We start from the raw sequence: 18,619 nt of genomic DNA on the forward strand, positions 1-18,619 counted from the left end.
TCCCTACACTTCAGTGATTAGACTCAATCCCACAAAGTCCTGAATTACATATAGGGAGATGGGCATACCTTCAAACCTGCCTTTTTTGTGTTACAATGTAAAGGAGGAATATGTCTATAAATTGGGAAAGTGAGACTCAAAGAGGTTAAATGACTCATATAACTCATACCCATATCTATGGTAGGACAGGAATTCTTAACCCTGACCATCTGACCCTTAACTTTTTTTTCCTTTCATCATACATCCCTCCTCTCAGGAGCAGGGCAGATCTCTTCAGAAAGACCACTGTTATTCTGGCTTACTCTCCTACTTGAAGAACTTCAAAGAAGCTCTGAAATCCACTATAGAACTAAAATTGGCTTTGTAACCTTTCTGATACTTTGTTCAGAAAGCATTTAGAACATTAGAGTTATGTCAAACTTCAGAGATTATTATTTAATTTATGTGCAGAAATAGCTAATATTCATTCTGGTAGTCAGGTCTAAGTATCTGAGCCAGTTTCCATCTCTGAAAAAGAAGAAAATAATATACTTTGGAAGGTGCATTAGCTCCTTGCAGATGGTACTTATATGTCTGATTGATCCGTTCCCCTCCATCACCATCACAGACAAATGACTGGCCACCTGGCTGGAGGTGGCCATGGTGTGGTGGGAGAGCACAGAACCGGGAGGCTGAAGACCAGGGCAGTGCCACTCCTCTCAGCCTCCACCTCCTTGTCTGCAAAATGAGGCCATCAATTCCTGCTTCTTAGGGCTGTTGGAGATTCATATGAGAGCTGTAGGTTAGAAGTCTTTGTGAACAGTATATCCTTGGGCACATCTGAGGAGTCAGACAATTAAAGGAAACATTATAACATAGTGGTTGGGAGCTGAGACTTTGGTGTCATGCTTCCTGGAGGGAAGAGACAAATTTTATTTCTAGGAAGATCACTTTGAGAGGAGACTGTCTACAGGAGCATTTCTGATACCACCTGGGCTAGATTTGTAGCCCTCAGTGCATCTCTGTGGTTGTCTCATGATTCATGTCAAGGCAGTGATACTCAGAATGAGGTCAGCTGCCTGAATTACCCAGTGCTTTGTAATCTGAACATATTTGAAACCCTGATAGTCAACTGAATTCAGTATAGGCAATCGAACTGCAGCATTTATAAGAGGAAATTTTCCTTATGGGCCCTAAATTCTATTTGAAGAAATTTCAAGAGTCAAATAAAATTGCTTAGTATTAAAAAGAGAAGAAGAAAAGAAAGAAAACAAGCCTTTCTAAATTGGACTCATGAAGTTAGTTTCAATAGTGAGTGATAGAAATAGGAAAAACTTATTTCAGGATACTGTGTAAGAAGGCAGTATTGCAGTCCTAATTTCGGAGTAAGACAGCCCAGAGTTTACCATTCTGATGCTGTCATTCACTAAAATGTGGGGCAAGTTCCCTCACTTCGCTGAGCCTGTTGCCTTGGTAGTAAATTGAGGGTGACAGGCCCTACTTTGGTTGTGACAATTGAGGTAAAGCATTTAGCACAGTTCTTGCACATCGTGAAGTACTCAGTAAATAATACTAATTTTTAGGCAAGGATGACTAATATTGTGTTTCTAAGTGATTAAGAAACAAGCTGGTAGTGTCTAAAATTAAATTTAGAATAAGGAAGAAAAAGAGATGGTTTAATTTTCTTTTGTTGTATGTTTTGTAATTTAAAAATTAGCACTATAGGTTGATTCTTGTGGCGCTGTAGTCTGGGGCAGGGGGCACGTTTGTTGAATCTGTGGAACCAAAAAAATATGGACAATTGATTATACAGCACTTGAAGATAAAAGGAACTGTTGAACGTATAACCATTACTGTAAGAGCCTCATTGAACAGCTAGCCTACCATTTCAACATTATTACCATCCCACCTCCTCTGAAAGCCTTTCCCAACCATTTCTGCACACCGTGATCTTTCCTGAGAATGCATAAAGCTCACTGACCCTATTTGGCCTCAGAAAAGCACTGAGGCAGTTACTTAACCTGTCCTGTGGCTCTCCTCCACAGGGCAGGGTTCAGGGCTTTCCTCAGTGGGGGCTTGGCTGGGCCCTCCGGTGGATGACTGAGTTCATATCTTTCCAAGGGTGCATTCTTTCAGAGTACTCTCCTGCATATTCAAGAGAAGGTGCTGACACACCAAATGGTATTTGGTGTTTGCTGTGTTTCAGCATTAGAGAGTAAATGGATTAGGGTGGGAAACGAGCACCTCAGCCAGCACTCCCCAGAGAATCGAAAGTTCCTTGAGGAATGAACAGAAAAAATCTTAACAGACATGACAGGGTATTTTAAATAGTACCCATGTTGACTGGAAGTAAGAAATACAGACAGAGATGATTTGCCTGGGCCCCACTAAGGAAATGCATGAGAGAAATAAAGGAATTTCTAAGGTATTAGGTATATTGGTCTTATTCTTCCATGTAAAATACTGAGAATGTCTCTCAATTTAGATGTTTGCTGAGCTTCTGCTGTGTGCAGAATCATAATGATGATAACTAACATTTGAGAACTTACAATTTTCTAGGCCTGTTTCCTCTGATCAGCAAAGTGGTCTTAGACCTAGACAGAGTTGTTCATGGTGGAGGTAGGGATAGGGGTTAGTCTTGTTTGGGTGTGAGGGAACAAAGGGACCAGGGATGGGAGACCAGATTCTCATCGTGTACTTGTAGAATAGAGTTGCAAAGAGATGCTTGAGAAATGAAAGGCAAATCAGGCCTCTTTTGTACAACCTCTAAATCAGCTCTATGGTCTCTTCTGCTTGCAGGCATCAGAAGTTGAGAGACAGCTATCTATGCAAGTCCATGCCCTCAGAGAAGACTTTCGGGAGAAAAACTCATCAACCAACCAGCACATCATCCGACTCGAAAGCCTTCAGGCTGAGGTGAGCCTCCCCATGCAGCAGTGCTTGGATGGAAGTGCTTTTCTCCTTGGAGGTGCCGTGCCAGGTCTTTTAGACAAGGAGCCCTCTGAACAAAAACCTGCTCTATCTAAAATCTCTAGGGAGACATATCTGTGAGAAACTAAATGGGGAACACTTGACCATGTTCCTCTGGGTAGCCTGTTGTCTAGAAAAATAAGGTTGCTCAGAGTTACTGCTGAGTGTGTTGAAATTATGAATGCCCTACTTTTTACTGAATATGTTGATCCCTCAAAGAACATCCATGCCAATCCTAAATAGAAGATTGGAAAGGGAATCCTCCCTTCCTCCATTCCATTTGGGTCCAATTTAGTCCATCTTAACAGGGCCTATTATTCTCACTTATAAACTGAGAGTAATAGAAGTGTCTACTTCATAGGGTTGTTGTGAGGATCGGATGAGTTAATACATGGAAAGTGCTGTGTGTGCTGTTTGGAAGAAAGTAATGTTATTGAAAGTATATGAGAGGGCAGGCAGGGTCTATGGCCTGAGTGGGCCAGAGGGGGAAAAAAAGTAGCACTCAGGGGACAATACTTTGAGAATCCAGTTGTGGGGAGGAGAGGGGAGGGGTCATATCACCAGTCCAAATGGGGGCTGTCTCCTGAGGAGGCTTCCACCTAATCTGCTCCCAGGACCCCTCAGCCAAGTGTCCGAACAGCAGCCCTTTGGCTGAGTCACACTTTGAGGGACGGTCTAGCGCCACATGATCGTGCACCCCAACTGTGGTGAAGGAACCAGCCAGCGTGGTCAGGCCCAAGAGGCCCAGATGGCTGCTCTCCTGCTTCATAAATGACATGAAGATGTTTTTCCTAAAGTCTGTCAATATCTTCTCTTTTCTCCTGGCTCTCCCTTCCTTCTTCCCTTCCCTTGGAATTCCTACTGGTATTGAGCAGCAGGTTCTTGAAGTAAGTAGTTTGTGCTGGTGGGTTTGGCATGCCTGTCTGTGACGGTTTGTGTGCATGATGTGCTGTTCAACCACCTCTGCCAAAGTCTGACTCCATCAAGTTGCCTGTTTTCCTTTCCCCACCACCCCCAATTCACTGTTTCTAGACCCTCATGACACAGGGTCTTTCCCAGGTTTGGGAACCAGATTTGGTCCCAGGTTTCAGGATGTGTAGGATGGGGTGAGGGAGTTGGCTGCCTAATGCCAATTCCTTTCTTCATCCAATAACACTGCTACTTTTAAAAGCCAAGCTATGAAATTATTTATTTCAAATAAGTTACTTCATATAGAGCTGAACTGCTAAGTTTTTTTAAGGGGTGGGGCTGTGTATCAGAACCATATTTACCTCATGACTTCACTAAGTGGAACTTGGGAAACTAAGGTGATCCATGGGAAGGAAAATGTAAAGGTCAGAGGGTATTTAAATGAAAACCAACTAGAGTAAGAATTCCCTTCATGTGGGTAACGCTGCTTCAGTGTGGGGAATAGTGGACCCATTCACAAAAGGGCCTGCTCCTTTCAGTCCCTTACCCAGGTGCACACTTGAGAGACAGTGTTTCTTTGTTTGGCCGGATACCTGATCCCTCTGGACAAAGGCCACATACTTCATTTCCCCAGGACAGCATCCTATCTGATAGGTGGGTGGCCAGGGAAGATCTGTGCCTTATGAACAGAATTCAGAGAGTGAGAACAGCCAAAAAGCAGGGGGAAGGTAAAGATTTCAGAGGACTTGGGACAAGTTAGACATTCATTTCCAAATCTCCCCTGGAAACAGTCTGTGGTTGGTCCTTTTAGTGAACTGTTGTCATGCTAGACTAGAGAGCGTGGAGAACATCTTAAACACAACAGGAGAATATTCACAAGAAACTGGTTGAGAGATCATTCTAGCAGGAAACTGATAAATGGGAGGAGCTGGGGAACCTGCAGGACTCCAAAAGTTCCCAAGGCCACTAGCAATTGAAGGGATTTGGGAAGGCTTCGCATAGCCCCTGAGCAGGGCAGGATTCTTGGGCTGAAGCATCGCTGGCCTTGGGGAGTGCTGGGCGGCTTCTTACCCAGCATCTCTTTCCTCTTTTCCTCTGCTTTCTCACTGAAACGGAAGAGACAAGACAGACCTTCCTAAAAGAAGGTCTGTATCTTTCTTGAGACTAGCTAGATACTCAGTGTACAAACATATCAACATGTTTAATAAAAAGAGAAAAATTGCTTCTATTCACAAACTTCTTGCTCAAGCAAAAGATACTTGAAGTAAAATCAGTTATTTACTTGTGTCCATGTCATGTTCCTTCCCAGGACACGGGCTGATGCAGGCACTGCTCTGTTTTCTGTATCCTTCTGGCTCCCCCATTAACCTGGGGTCTGGACCATGACTCAAGAGCCAGACCTGCCAGCAGTGGGGGAAGGACAAAGGAGAGACATAGAATATGAGAATACAGCAGCTCCAGAGACTGTCTTGGGCATTTTCTTGTGCTCAGGACTTGAGAAAGAAGACTGGTCCCACAGATTAGGTTCCACTGCCCCATAAACTGTGGGGTTGAAGTAAAGTTGTAGGCAGGGGACTTCCCTGGTGGTCCAGTGGTTAAGAGTCCGTGCTTCCACTGCAGGGGGCACGGGTTTGATCCCTGGTCAGGGAACTAAGATCCCACATGCTGTGCGGCAGGGCCAAAAAAAAGTTATAGGCAGCAAGGTGGGGCCCTCCTCTGTCTTATCTGTGGAATTTCCAGAGAGCACTAACCTTCCTTGCCTCTGCCTGGCACCCCACATTCCAGCTTCCCCAAAGTTCAACTCCTACCGCTTCCCAGACAGGTTTCCAAAGGGGAGGGGTTTTCTCCTCAGCTTAAGAGTTCACAGCTGTTCCTTCAGAGGTGGAGGCACCAGGCCCCTGCTCAGAGCACTTGGAGAGACACCTGTCTTCATGTTCCAGGGCTGGTCCCTCCCTCCCTACTCATCAGCCTGGGTGTAACTCCACACCACCCTTGTGGCTCTCCACCCTTTCAGATCAAGATGCTGTCGGATCGGAAACGGGAGCTGGAGCACCGTCTCAGTGCCACCTTAGAGGAGAATGACCTGCTCCAAGGGACTGTGGAGGAGCTACAGGACCGGGTGCTGATCCTGGAGAGGCAGGGCCATGACAAAGACCTCCAGGTACTGGGGCAGAGAAGCAGTCATGTAGGACCAGGGTCAGATCAAAGGAGTGCTTAGCTGCCCAGCCAAAGGGAAAGGCTGGGAGGCCAGTGCCACCACCGGGGTCAGGAGTGGGTAAAGCTGAGAGGTTTCTCCTTGGGCCCGGTTATGGTTCTCCTCAGGCTCTGCTAACTGGGCTGGTCTTTCTCTGCCGAGAACAAGCGCATTGCTACCACAGGTCATCCTTCCAATTTGTTCTGAGCCACTGGCCCCAGGAGCAGTTTCACTGAGTTCTTTCTGGGCTGTTAACATGACTGGAACACCAGGAGTGCTGTTCTGCCTCCTGGGGTTTGTGAAACCTGCCGGAGATTTCAGAGGGATCCTGTGACTCTGTGCTTGGCTCACAATGCTCTCTGCTGCTGCTTCCCCAGGCTGATGCATTTAGTTGGCTGGCACTGAACAGAAACCAAGAAGCTGCCCACTGAACACAGCAAGACTTATATCCTGATTCTGCCAGTTGTTAACAAAGGCACAGGCTGACCCCTCTATGAGCCTAATTAGCCTCTTTTTTCTTCCTAAAGGAAATTGCTTCATGGCTATATTTGTACTTATTTGGGAACTGCCACCAGGCCTCAGCTGAATCCCAAAGCTCACACTTGACTGGAAACAACCCCCTAAACAAAAAGATAATCACTCAGCCTCCCCAGAAATAGAGTGTAGCATCTGCTGCCGAGAAAGCTTTGCTGTGCTAGCCTAGGACCACTGGGGCCAGTGGCTAAGAATGCACTGCTTCCCCTTGGGCATTCTCTGAGTGTACCAGGGAGCGGAGTAGATTGCAATGGTGCCATTCGTGTGGAAGTGGTCAGCCAAGTATACTTGAGCGCCAGGTGTGTCCCCACCCAAAGACCAGGCCTCAGAAGGCCCCACTGGGCTCAGCAGTTGGCTGTTGAGGAAAGCCCTGGGTTGTGGGATAAGGGGACCTCTTAGGCTAAGGTCACTTGACACCATCAGTTAAATGGCCATCTGAGTAATTAACCTCTTTTAGGGCAAATTAAGTTTTTCTCTCTCCATGCTTTTATACCTTCAGCTCAGAACTTTTTATAAAGTGGGGCCTCAGTAAATGTTGACTAGAAAATGATGCTGGCTAAAGCCTCACAGCAGTTTTCAAAATGGAAAGGAATTTGCTCATATTTTAAGGTTGATGGCGATAATAGCCATGAACATCTGTATGCCGCTTTACAGAGAAGAGAGTGCTTTTGCATATATTCTAAAACTGAGGCTTAGAAAGATGAATCCTTTATCCTAAGAAGTGTAGTAAGTCTTTGGTAGAATCCAGAAGAGGACCCTCCTACCTGCTTTACCTGGTGCTCAATGATAGCTTCCAGTGTATCACTTGCCTCTGCAAGTCAGTGTTTCACCAGCATTTATTACCCCATCAGGCACTCTCCTGAGGGTTACTGAGGTAGAGTATGGAGAGGAGAAGGAAAAGAAGTACAGAAAAATGGGAAAATGGCCCTGCCTAAAACAAACTTCTAGTCCAGCATGAATTCACAAATGAAAAGTCCTTATTTCATATCAAGAATGGGAGACCTGGAGATAGGGAAGAGCCAGGACCAGTGTGGACCATGCAGTGCCTGGCTGGCACAGTGGGCTGTATGTTCTCTAGCAGCCAGAGTCCCCAGTCACACCATGTTCACATCCTCACCATCTGCACACTCGCTGTCTTCCAATTGGGCTTCTTCAAGAGTAAGAGCGTATCACTAGTGCAGGGCCTACATCAAGTCAGGGAGTTCCCACCTTGATTTGGAAAATCTGCATTTATGGGCTGAAGTCTCATCTTTCAGAACTATTTGTAATTTTTTTCCTTTTATTCATATAAAAATCTCCTTAAGGTGTTGCTAATTAGTTCTATTGATGAAATGGCCTGTACTGATACAGAAATAGAAATTTCAGCTCACTCAGGGAGTAGGTGAATGGTCCTAAATCAGACTTGTAAAATGTAGAGCTAGTGGCCTTGGAATATATCTAATCCCATGATTTTAATCCTTTTCCTCAGACAAGGGATGAGAAGAAGGCTGAGCAGGCAGGGCAATAGGGCTGCCACAGGCAGAGTAGCCCCCTTTAATCTGGTTCACTATGTAACTGGGGTTCTACTGTCAAACACAGATTTTTAAACCACTGATCAAATCCAACTCTGATTTTTTTTTCAGGCTGAGCAGGGATAAAAATTATTACTTTTTGAGCACCCAGTAAACTTAAAAATCAGGCATTTTGCTGAACTCTTAATACCCAGTAAAGGAGTTGTCCCTCCGAGGGCAACTTAACTGCCCTATTTCATACCAAGCTGAGCATCTTATAAATGTGTGCAGGGGCCTTGTCCCAATCAGTGGGTGGCTTTCATCAGCAGAGAATACAGGCCCTGCTTACTGTAGGGACCCAGGAAGCATATGAACTGGAGTCTAGACCTCGCTCTGACTCTGGGTGTGTACCATTAGGGAAATCACTTAACATCACACCATCTCAGTTCCCACAACGTAAAATGGGGAGGGTGCCCCCACTTCTGCCAGCTTTAAGGGCATGAGTATTGTAAGCTTGAACTTAGTATACTCTCCAATCACAAGACATTTGGTGTCTTCCTTGTTCATACATATAAATACATTTGGTTTCATCTTTGTTTTATAAAGGGTGATATTTCTTATGTTAGAGGGTTCTTATATTTAATAGACTCTTCCTTGCTTTGGTTTGGTTTTTCTGAGTTTGTCTGTGGATCAATTATTGACCAGAGAGGGCAGACCTGTCCTGGTCTTTGTTCTTTTGCTGTTATAATTAATTAAGCACCTTTGAGTGTGCATGAGTAATTGAACTAATGTTGTCCAGTGACTAAGAACTTGTACTTGTCTGTGCTGAACTTCTCCTGCTGAGATGTATGTGGAGTTGTCTAGAAAATAATTGCAAAGCATTTTGTCAATTTAGTAAATGCCGTTTGTAATTGCGCCAAATGCTTCCTAGGCATATCTTTTAAAAAAACCCAAAACCTAATTTCTTCTTTCTGAGTTTCCTCAAAACCAAGGCTGGAGGAGTTCCCCCTGGACCAGCAGGTATTGCTGATCCACTGGAACCATGCAGAGCAGGCTTGCCAATTCCTTTTCGTTCTCCGAGCAGCCAGGCTCCAAACTCTTCTAGTTAAGGCACATCCAGACCACTGGTGCCATTAGCAAATGTTCTCTGATACTGGACCAGCAGAAGAGAGGCTCCCAGGGCACCAAAATGATTGGCTGCGGGCTCTGCAAGGCAGCTTGCCCCATTCATGAGAACCACAGAGCTCTGAGTTGCCCACTGCCCCTTCGTCTCTGCATCTCTGCAGGAGCCATAAGCCCACCTGGATGACAGTCTGGAAAAGACAATACAGTGTTCACTCTTTTTAATGAACAGGGATGACCCAGAAATGCTATTTTATAAAAGGATAAAATAATTAAATTTAAATCCCCAGAAGTTCTTCTCCCATCCTCACCCCCAAAAATATATTTTAAAAGGAGGGTGGGCAGTCCACAAATACAAGAGTAGGAAGCATTGCTCCTGTGCACGTGTAGTATATGGACATGTGCATAGCAGTTAGCAAACAGATTGATTCTGCAATTAGGGTCTGTTGTGCTAAAAGTAAGTGTAGTGATGGAGTATATTAGTAAGAGTGTGGCATTTAGCAGCCACAGTAGGGTCTCCCCTTACATTCAGCAGTAACAACCTCACCAGGTAGCAGTGCCCTGTTTGGACTCCACAGGGAAGGAGCCACAGAGAATGTAGAGAAGGGTGAAGTAGTGGCAACGAAAGAGAGGGAAGGAGCCCTGGCCCCTAGGTCATGATGCCTGCATTGCTGTCCCCGCTCTACCGCTGGTGTCGCTCTCCTCCTCTGAGCTTCTAGTGCTATGTAAGGCCCCTCCCAGGCCTAGAGCCTTATCTGTAAACCATGAGGTATGACACAAAGTAGAGACTGCTTTTCCCATGGTTTTGGGAACTCTTGGTATTACTGCCCAGATGTTATTCCAGATCTCACCCCTAGCTCCTTTCCAAACAACCCTTTTCCTCTTAATTTTTTCATTAAAGTACAACATGCATATAGTAAGGCATACAGATCATAAGTGGATAGCCCGTTGAAGTTTTATATATACCTGTGTGAACACCATCCACTTCAAGACATAGCCCATTATCAGCACCCACAAGTCTTCCTCCTGCCCCTTCCCAGTCAATACGCTAACACTTCCTCAAAAGCAAACGTCTATTCTGACTTCCATCTCTTTTATATCAATGAAGTTTTGGAACTTTTTATAAATAGAATCATACATTATATATTGTTTTGTGTCTGGTTTTTGCTGAACATCATGTTTAAGAAATTCATCCATGTTGTGGCATAGAGTAGCAGTATGTTCTTTTTTTACTGCTGTGTAGTATTCCAGCATGTGAATATATCCATTCTATCTTTATTGGTGTTTAGATTGTTTCCCATCTGTGGCTTTTATGAATAATGCTGCTGTGAACATCCTGTTTGTCTTTCATCTACATTTTCAGTCATTTATTACTGGGTCTGCACCAAAGAGTGGAACAGCTGGATCATAGGATAGAACAGCTGGATCATAGAATAGTAGGACAGATCTGCATTTCACTCATTAGAAACTGCCAAACAGTTTTCCACAGTGGTGGTGCATCTTCCATTTCCACCAGAAATGAGAGTCCCAGTTATTTTACATCCTCATCAGAACTTGATATTATTATTCTGTTACTATTATTTATTTTAGCCATTCTGGTGAGAGTCTAATGGTGCCTTACTTTGTATGCCTGTATGTTTGCGTGTTGAACATTTTATTCTGGAGAATTTCAGATGAACTCAAAAACAGAATAAGACAGTGACATCCCACGTAACCCATTGTCCAGCTCTACAAACCGTCCATTCCTGGCCAGTCCCGCCCTATCTTCATTACATCCATTTGCTCCCCTCTCATTTTGAAGTAAATCCCAGAATTTTTATAATTTCATCTGTAAATAAAGAATACCTCTAAATAAGAACATAAAAAAATATAACCACAGGACTAGTACACCTAGAAACTTCAGCAATATTTCCTTTAATATTATCAAACATCTAATCAGTGTTCAAATTTTCAATTGTCTTATAAATGTCATTGTTTTTCACATTTTTCATTTGAATCAAGATACAAATTAAAATATGCCCACATGTGGCAGTTGGCTGATATGTTTCTTAAGTCTCTTTTAATCTATAGGTTCCCCCTTTATCTTTCCTTTTTTTTCTTGAAATTTATTTGTTGAAGAAACTGAGCTATTTGTCCTATAGAATTTCCCAAATCTGGATTTTGCTGACTGCATCCCCTTAACATAGTCTAGCCAGTTCTTCCCTCCTCTGTATTTTTCTGTAAACTGGTAGCAGGATCTAAAAGCATGATTGGGTTCAGGGTCAGTTTTTCTGTTTGGGTTCAGCCCGCCTCACCACCGTTTGCTGTCTCTCTGAAAGCTGCATCAGAGCCAGCTGGAGCTCCAGGAGGTACGGCTCTCCTACCGACAGCTGCAGGTGAAGGTGGAGGAGCTCACTGAGGAGAGGAGTCTGCAGAGCTCTGCAGCCACCAGCACGTCCCTCCTGTCTGAAATAGAGCAGAGCATGGAGGCCGAGGAGCTGGAGCAGGAGAGAGAGCAGGTGCTGGCATCGCCACTGCTGTGGCACGTGAGGTTGCCCAGGGATCCTGGGGCAGACCCTGGCCTTTGAGAGCCCGTCGGCCATCCCTGTCACCCCGTGCCTGCTGTTTAGTTTCAGCCTGGCAGGGGCCCGTGGTCTGCACTTGTGCAAGCCCCTAGGCCTGCTGGCTGGAGCTGTCATGAAGCAGTGCCTCTTAGGAAATGCTTGTTGACTAATATCAGCCTCATACCTCTTGTATTGACAGGGTTTTAGAACATTCGTGATCCATCCAATTAGCTTCTTTTCATTGTACTCATAACCACTCATTCCCCCAATCATGCACTGACTTCCACCAAAGTAACAGACTGTATAAAGATGTGCTTTATGTGCAAATGGGAGGGGCTTGAGGACAGGGAAAATAAGAATTGGGACTCTGTATAGGTGTACTGGGCCCAGAATAAGTATCAGTATTTCTTGGGACAGGTGATTAAAAAAAAAACACAAAAACTTTCCCTATAACTAGTATCTTGGATTCATACACTAGAAGAAGATGGCTGGTGGCAGTCTTCTCTAGAATCCATAATCAGGAATAATTCTTTGTGGGGCAGCTGAGACTGCAGCTCTGGGAAGCCTACTGCCAGGTTCGCTATCTCTGCTCACACCTTCGAGGAAATGACAGCGCTGACTCGGCCGTCTCCACGGACTCCTCAATGGACGAGTCTTCAGAAACGTCGTCTGCCAAGGATGTACCAGCTGGCAGCTTGCGCACTGCTCTCAGCGAGCTCAAGAGACTGATACAGAGCATTGTGGATGGCATGGAGCCCACGGTAAGAGGCCAAGCTGAGAGCTCCTTGCTCCACAGAACCTGGCCAGTGGGAGGTTGAAACCAAATGCAGAGGATGAGGTTAACCCTAGAACTGGAACCTTATAATGTCTGCAAGAATTTCTTCTGAGCCCTCGTCTGAGAGCACTGAACACTGGGGAGCAGGCAGAGGGCCCGATGCCGGGGATGGAAGACTCCAGAGTCCCTTCCTGCAGGCACAGGATGCAGAGGAGGCCTCCCTCCATGCGGTTACATGCAGGCCACGGGGACCTTGAGTGTGAGGGCTTTCCTGGGAGGCTTTGACTGTAGAAATTTGCATCCCAGTAAAAACTGCAAGTTACTTTTCTGTAGCCCCTTGGTTCTGGTGGTGGAGTTAGCTGTGAACAGGCAAACTTAAAAGATCTGAAGCTTCTCTGCTCGAAGGCTAGAAGTGAGCACAGAAAGTTGGGATGATCAACAACAAGGGCCTTTTAGAATTCCAGATGTGGCTCCTCTTGTGGAGGAGAGGAACATTCCCACAGGCTTCCCAAGCACATGGGCAGTTTCTTCCAGCTTCATGTCAGATTTCTGCCAGACTTACTCTCCATTCACCACCCCAGCTCTCAGGTGGTTGTTTTCCTTCAGGTTTCCTCCTCCTACAGAATGGTTGCATCTCTCTACCCATATGAGGTGAAGTAAGGTGAAAGGGTGGTTGTCCTTACCTGAACATGCTGTGTTGATTTGTGGAACGTACTGTAGTGTGGAGGCCGGGTCAGTGTGGGAAAGGGAGCTCTCAGAGTGAGGTGTGCTGTTGGCTCCACACAATTTCCCTTCCCCAAAACCTGAAACAAAATAAATGTCTAGTTGTTTGCACGTTGAAATCGAGCAAGAGAATCTCTCTCCTCTAACCCTCTATTTCTTCCCTCTTCTGCCTCTCTTTTTCTCCTCTCTCCCCCTCTCCTCCTCATCCCCCCACTATCTTGTGTTTCCCCAAACCGAACCATCTCTCTGCTCCCCTCCCCATTGCTCCCCTTTCTTCTTTCTCTCTCCCTTCTGCATCTCTCCCACTAACCATCTCTCCACTCCCCTCCACTCTCACCACCTCTCTGGTTGGCCGGCTCTTTCTCTTTTGCTGTCAGAGCTCCCGGAGAATTGATGATGACTCCTTAGAAGAACAGATAAGGCAGACCAGTGAGGATTCGAGAGCCCTAAGGGAACTCATGGAGGGAGAGAGGGGTAAACTGAGGCAAAGCCTAGAAGAGCTGCAGCGGCTCCACAGTCAGGTGAGCACCCCCATCCTCAGCCCAGCTCAGGATGTGCACGTGTCCCCAGCTCCCTCAGGACCCCTGTGAGTTTCCCTCTCCCACCTCTCTTTGAGAAGCAGTTCTCCTCTGACAGATCTCAGGGGCGGTGACCTAAAGTTGAGGTGAACTGGGTGTCTTCAAGAAAAGAAGCCTGGGACTTCCCTGGTGGTCCATGGTTAAGACTCCGCACTCCCATTGCAGGGGGCCCGGGTTCGATCCCTGGTCAGGGAACTAAGATCCCACATGCTGCGTGGCCACGAAGAAGACAGTCCTCTGGTTTAGGCCAAAGTGAAATTGTCAGGGATAAGAATAGCTTGACCCTCCATTTCCTCCAGCGACACACTGCCCTCTACAGAGCCCAAATATTTGGGTGGATTCTGACAGTTTAAAGTGCCATAGCTCCCAGGACGCTTACTGATGGTTTTCCAGCAGCTTCTGAGCAGGGAAGTTTGCAAACCGAGGAACAATTGATCTTTGCAGGCCTGTTCTCCCTTTGTAAGTGCTGTCACCTCTGCCAGCCTGTTTTTCAGCTTTAGAGGCACTTACTGCTGCTCTCAGTGTTCCTCTCCTGTTTGATCATGATCTCATGTCTTAAGAACACTGGAGAAGGACATCTATATTCTGATCTGAAAAGTTTTAAAGGGCTTAGGAGCAGCCCCACCCAAAAAGGAGCTTCTAAAATCTATCCTAGGAGATAAATAAACACTCTTCCCTTTGACTGGGGTCACGTGTGGAGGTTCTGTCCCACTTGTGGGGGACACCAGACAGGTACCATTTTAAACCCTGCCCCCTTCTTTCCTTGTCCAAAGCTAGTCATCCCTTCCTGCTACAGGAAGAGGTTGCTGAGAGATGGAATTTAAGCCTGGCTTTCACTTCAGTCAGTATTTCTTAAATTTAAAGGAACTTGCAGAAATAAACCCCTGCCTTTTTTGGGTTGTACCCATTAGACTTTCTAGTATTATTCTCTTGGAAGATATTGCACCCCCAGCCATTACTGCTCTCTTCTTCTTGTGAGTGACCAGATAAGGAGGACAGGAAGATGCTCCTGAAAGCTGTATTTTGTTCCTGGCCAACCCCTGAGAAGTAGGGTTGGGCAGCCAAAGACATTCTTGTGCCTAAAACCTAAGACCCTCAGGTGGTCATTTGGCTGGGGCGGGGTGGGGGAGTGTCAGATCTTCCAAAGTCGAAGAATAAAATGCAAGAGAAAGCAGATATAAGAGTTCTTTGGATTAATAAAAGTCGCTTTGTTGCTTCTCTGAATTAGAAAACTAGAAACCCGAGAGGGCATTATTTGGTTCAGAAACATTAGCAAGGTGGAGGTTGCTGAGAGTCTGCTATGGGACTATTTAGGAGACCATCTCTACCAGGGAATTTTCCTTAAAAGTCCAGCTGATAACTGGTTTAGGTCAATTCCTGTGGATTCCCTTTCAAAAAACCTCATCAAGCAGATGGTTACGCTTGGTCCCAAATAGGATATAGAATTGGGCCTCTGCCAGGGGTCATCTCTTCCTTAGTCAAAGCTGCAAACCTCTCAGCCAAGCCGTCCCTTGGGAGTAACATTGACCTCCCAGGGCAGTGAATGGGATGCGGGTTGAGTTACCAGGACAGTGGAAATGGCAGCCATCATGGCGGGCAGAGGTGCCTCGTGCAGTTAGCTCAGCGCAAGCCTGTGCTGCCCTAGACCTCGAGAGGCGCTGGGTGGATGTGACAAGGCCCCTGCACTCCAGGGCCTCTCGCTATCATGAGGGGAGTCAGGCCAGTTTTGTACCCTTTGGGGAGCAGGGCCCAGACAAGGTGGCGTGTGACCGAGGTTCCAGCAAACGGATCCTAGACCATGGTCTGACCTCGCCCATGATCCAGCCTCCACTCCCGCTGCTTTCTTTTCTCTCCTAGAAACTAGGCCAGAGGTAAAAGGTATGGGGCCTGGAAGGTGAAGTGCCTGCAGTATCCCACCCCCTCAGAAGCCTACCCAAATTTTAAAATAAAAGAGAGCCCAGGTTTAATTTAATTGATAATTACTTGTTTGAGGCAGAAACCCATAGCAGACCTGAAGACTTGCCTCCTGCCCTCGTGATGGCCGTGGAGAGCTCCCTGCTCACCCATTCAGCCTTTTCTCCTCCATCCCTGCAGCTCTCCAGTGAGCGCTGCCCGTGGGGTCTGGAGCTGCTGCCCGGAGGACCTGCAGAGCAATATGAAAAGTAGTTATTCTTGGCTCCTCGCCAATTCCCAGGCCAATAAGCCAGGTCGTGGGAGGCACAGTAAGAAACACAGTCCCCAACCTGGTCATTTGGCTCCTTTATGCTTGACTGAAGCACATGCCAGTTACTGCAGGGACATGAAAACTCTGGGGAGTGTGTGCTGGGAGCAGTTGAGGCCCTTACTAATGAGATCTCGGTGACCCCTCCTCTAAAATCTCAGCAGGTTCTCTCTCCTCCATCCTCCTAGCCACTGTCCCATTTCAGACCTTCATTCTTTCACACCCTGCCTTTGGTCCTCACTTCCCAGCTGATTGCCTTCCCCCAGCCCGGTCACCCTTCCATATGATATGGATCCATCTTTCTGAAGCACAGCTTGAACATGGGACACCGCTTGCACGTTCTAGATTGACTTCCCATCATCGAGTAATGGGAAGCCTCCAGCCTTCTTGGCATCACAGTCTGGCTGCATCCAGCCATCCAGCCTCCATTCCTGTTGTTTCCATCTCACCTCCTTAGCTTTAGCAGAATTGAATGTAGGCTACAGATGGGCGTGGCACAGGCTGCCCTTGTGTTCCCACATCTGGGTCTTTTCTTCCGCTCTCTGCCTGGAAGACTCTCCCCCATCACCTGCACATACAGCCCAGCCCTACTCATCCTTCAAGTTCCTGATCAGGTTTCACTTCCTCCTCAAAACTCTCTTTCTTCCCTTCCTCAGGGAGCCCCCTGGCCCTGCCTTGTCATGGTTACGCTCACTCCCATCTCACCCTCCCAGTCCAGCCTTAGACCCCCCGCAAGAACAAGCTCAAGGTCTGACATACTTTTGTCTTCTCCTAAAGTGTCTAGTGCAGCACCTTTCTTAGAGCAGGCATGCAGATGATTGTCAGCCCTGGATATATGACTTCAGGATGTTTCCTTTGGTGCTATTCAATCTCGAGGACACCCACCTTAATGGGGAAAAGTGGATTTAGGGGTGGCTGTAACGTAAGTCAGCAGATAAACAAGCCCAGTGGGTCCTCATGACAGCCGGAAGGTCTATATGGGGGAAGGAGGGGGAGGCACTTACACCCTGAGTGGGGCCCTTGATGTTATTTATTTTGTTTGATCCTCACAACAACTTGATGGTAGGGAATAGTTCTTTTTTTTTTTTTTTTTTTTTGCGGTGTGCGGGCCTCTCTCGCTGTTGTGGCCTCTCCCATTGCGGAGCACAGGCTCCGGACGTGCAGGCTCAGCGTCTGTGGCTCACAGGCCTAGCCTCTCCGTGGCATGTGGGATCTTCCCAAACCGAGGCACGAACCCGTGTCCCCTGCTTCGGCAGGCGGACTCAACCACTGCGCCACCAGGGAAGCCCAGAATAGTTCTTTTTATTCCTGCTTTTTATGGAACTTATGTGCAGCTCAGAGAGGAGAAGTCCTTTGTCACTCCTAAGCTGGCAGTCTCTACCTTGATCAGGTTTTCCAGGCCAAAGCAAAAAGTTCTTGTGGAGTTTTGTCTGGAACATATTAAATGTTGGCATTTCCTGCCTAGCATGTAGTTCTGTCACTCACTCAGCTGGCAGAACACCTGGTTGGCCCACAGCTGGCCTGAGGCCACATCAGGGCTCATTTGGTCTGAGGAGGGCTGGCTGTTTCTGCCAGGTGCTTTCTGGGTCTTGAGTTCTGGCCTACCAGGCTGCGGAACCTGCTAAGAATAGCGTGAGGCTGGGCTTCTCACCTGTTGCCTCATCTGCCTCAAGGCTCATTGCACCTGCATGCCCTGGCCTGTGCAGTTGCCCAGCCTGTTCTTCCCTAAGGCTTCTCACCCTGCTCCCTGGAGCTGTCCCTACCATGAAAGCACAGAGCACCAGGTCCTGACAGTCCCCACCACGCACCTGAGAGTACAAAATCCATTGCCCATAGCGACAACAAATTGTCCTGTATACCTCTTCATCATTGGGCATCCTCTGATTTGCTCCTCAGTGGCTGCTACCCCAGGAGCTGGCAACTTTGTTGCGTCAGCTTGGGGGGGTCCAAAGTACCTCCAGGGAAACTTGCTCTTCGGCCTTAGTCCTGGGGCCTTTGCTCAGCTTCATTGTCTAAAGATGATTAGACCTGGGCCTTGAAGAGCAGAGGAGTGTACAGAAGGTGATGTCTGTCCCCTTGTGGGAGGGAAAGACCTGTATGGATGGATCTTCCCTTGGAAAGATGTAAAAGTATGTGTAATATTTAATAAGAGGGCAGGGTCAGGCATCCTGACTCTAGTCTGATCCTGTCAACTGAGACGAAGGGCTCCCCGCCTTCCATTCATTCAACAAATATTTATTGAAAGCTCTACCAGGCAGGGTTTCTGGTTGTAGACAACTGAAACTCGCTCTGCTTAACTTAAGCAGAAAGAGAATATATTGGAATTAAATCTGAAATCTTACAGAATCAACAGGAAGGCTGGAGAACTGAGCTCCAAAACAGGAAGCCATGGGGAGTGGGGCAACAAATCCATTTGTTGTCCATGTACTAATTTCCCAGTGGCCGATGGCTTTGCTGTACCCTCAAGAGCTGCAGCCCCAGGTGGGGGACCCAGGTACCTAGGAAAGGATGTCTCTTCTTTTGGCTTCCTTAGTGGGAGGGCATGCTCTGCCTCCTACCAAGGTCCATGCAGCCAGGAATG

At 46.8% G+C, this 18,619-nt stretch overlaps 1 protein-coding gene across 1 annotated transcript in view; it reads left to right on the forward strand.

Annotated features, from left to right (window-relative positions):
- BICDL1 (BICD family like cargo adaptor 1) overlaps nt 1-18,619 on the forward strand; it is a 102,389-nt gene that overhangs the window by 72,872 nt on the left and 10,898 nt on the right. Inside the window, exons 3-6 of the mRNA XM_007448172.1 lie at nt 2,779-2,895; nt 5,873-6,019; nt 11,517-11,696; nt 12,284-12,502. Of these exons, the coding sequence (XP_007448234.1) occupies nt 2,779-2,895; nt 5,873-6,019; nt 11,517-11,696; nt 12,284-12,502 (663 nt within the window). The remainder of the gene's footprint in view (nt 1-2,778; nt 2,896-5,872; nt 6,020-11,516; nt 11,697-12,283; nt 12,503-18,619) is intronic.

Source organism: Lipotes vexillifer, unplaced genomic scaffold (assembly GCF_000442215.2).
Source record: "Lipotes vexillifer unplaced genomic scaffold, Lipotes_vexillifer_v1.1 scaffold236, whole genome shotgun sequence".
Taxonomy (NCBI): Eukaryota; Metazoa; Chordata; class Mammalia; order Artiodactyla; family Lipotidae; genus Lipotes; species Lipotes vexillifer.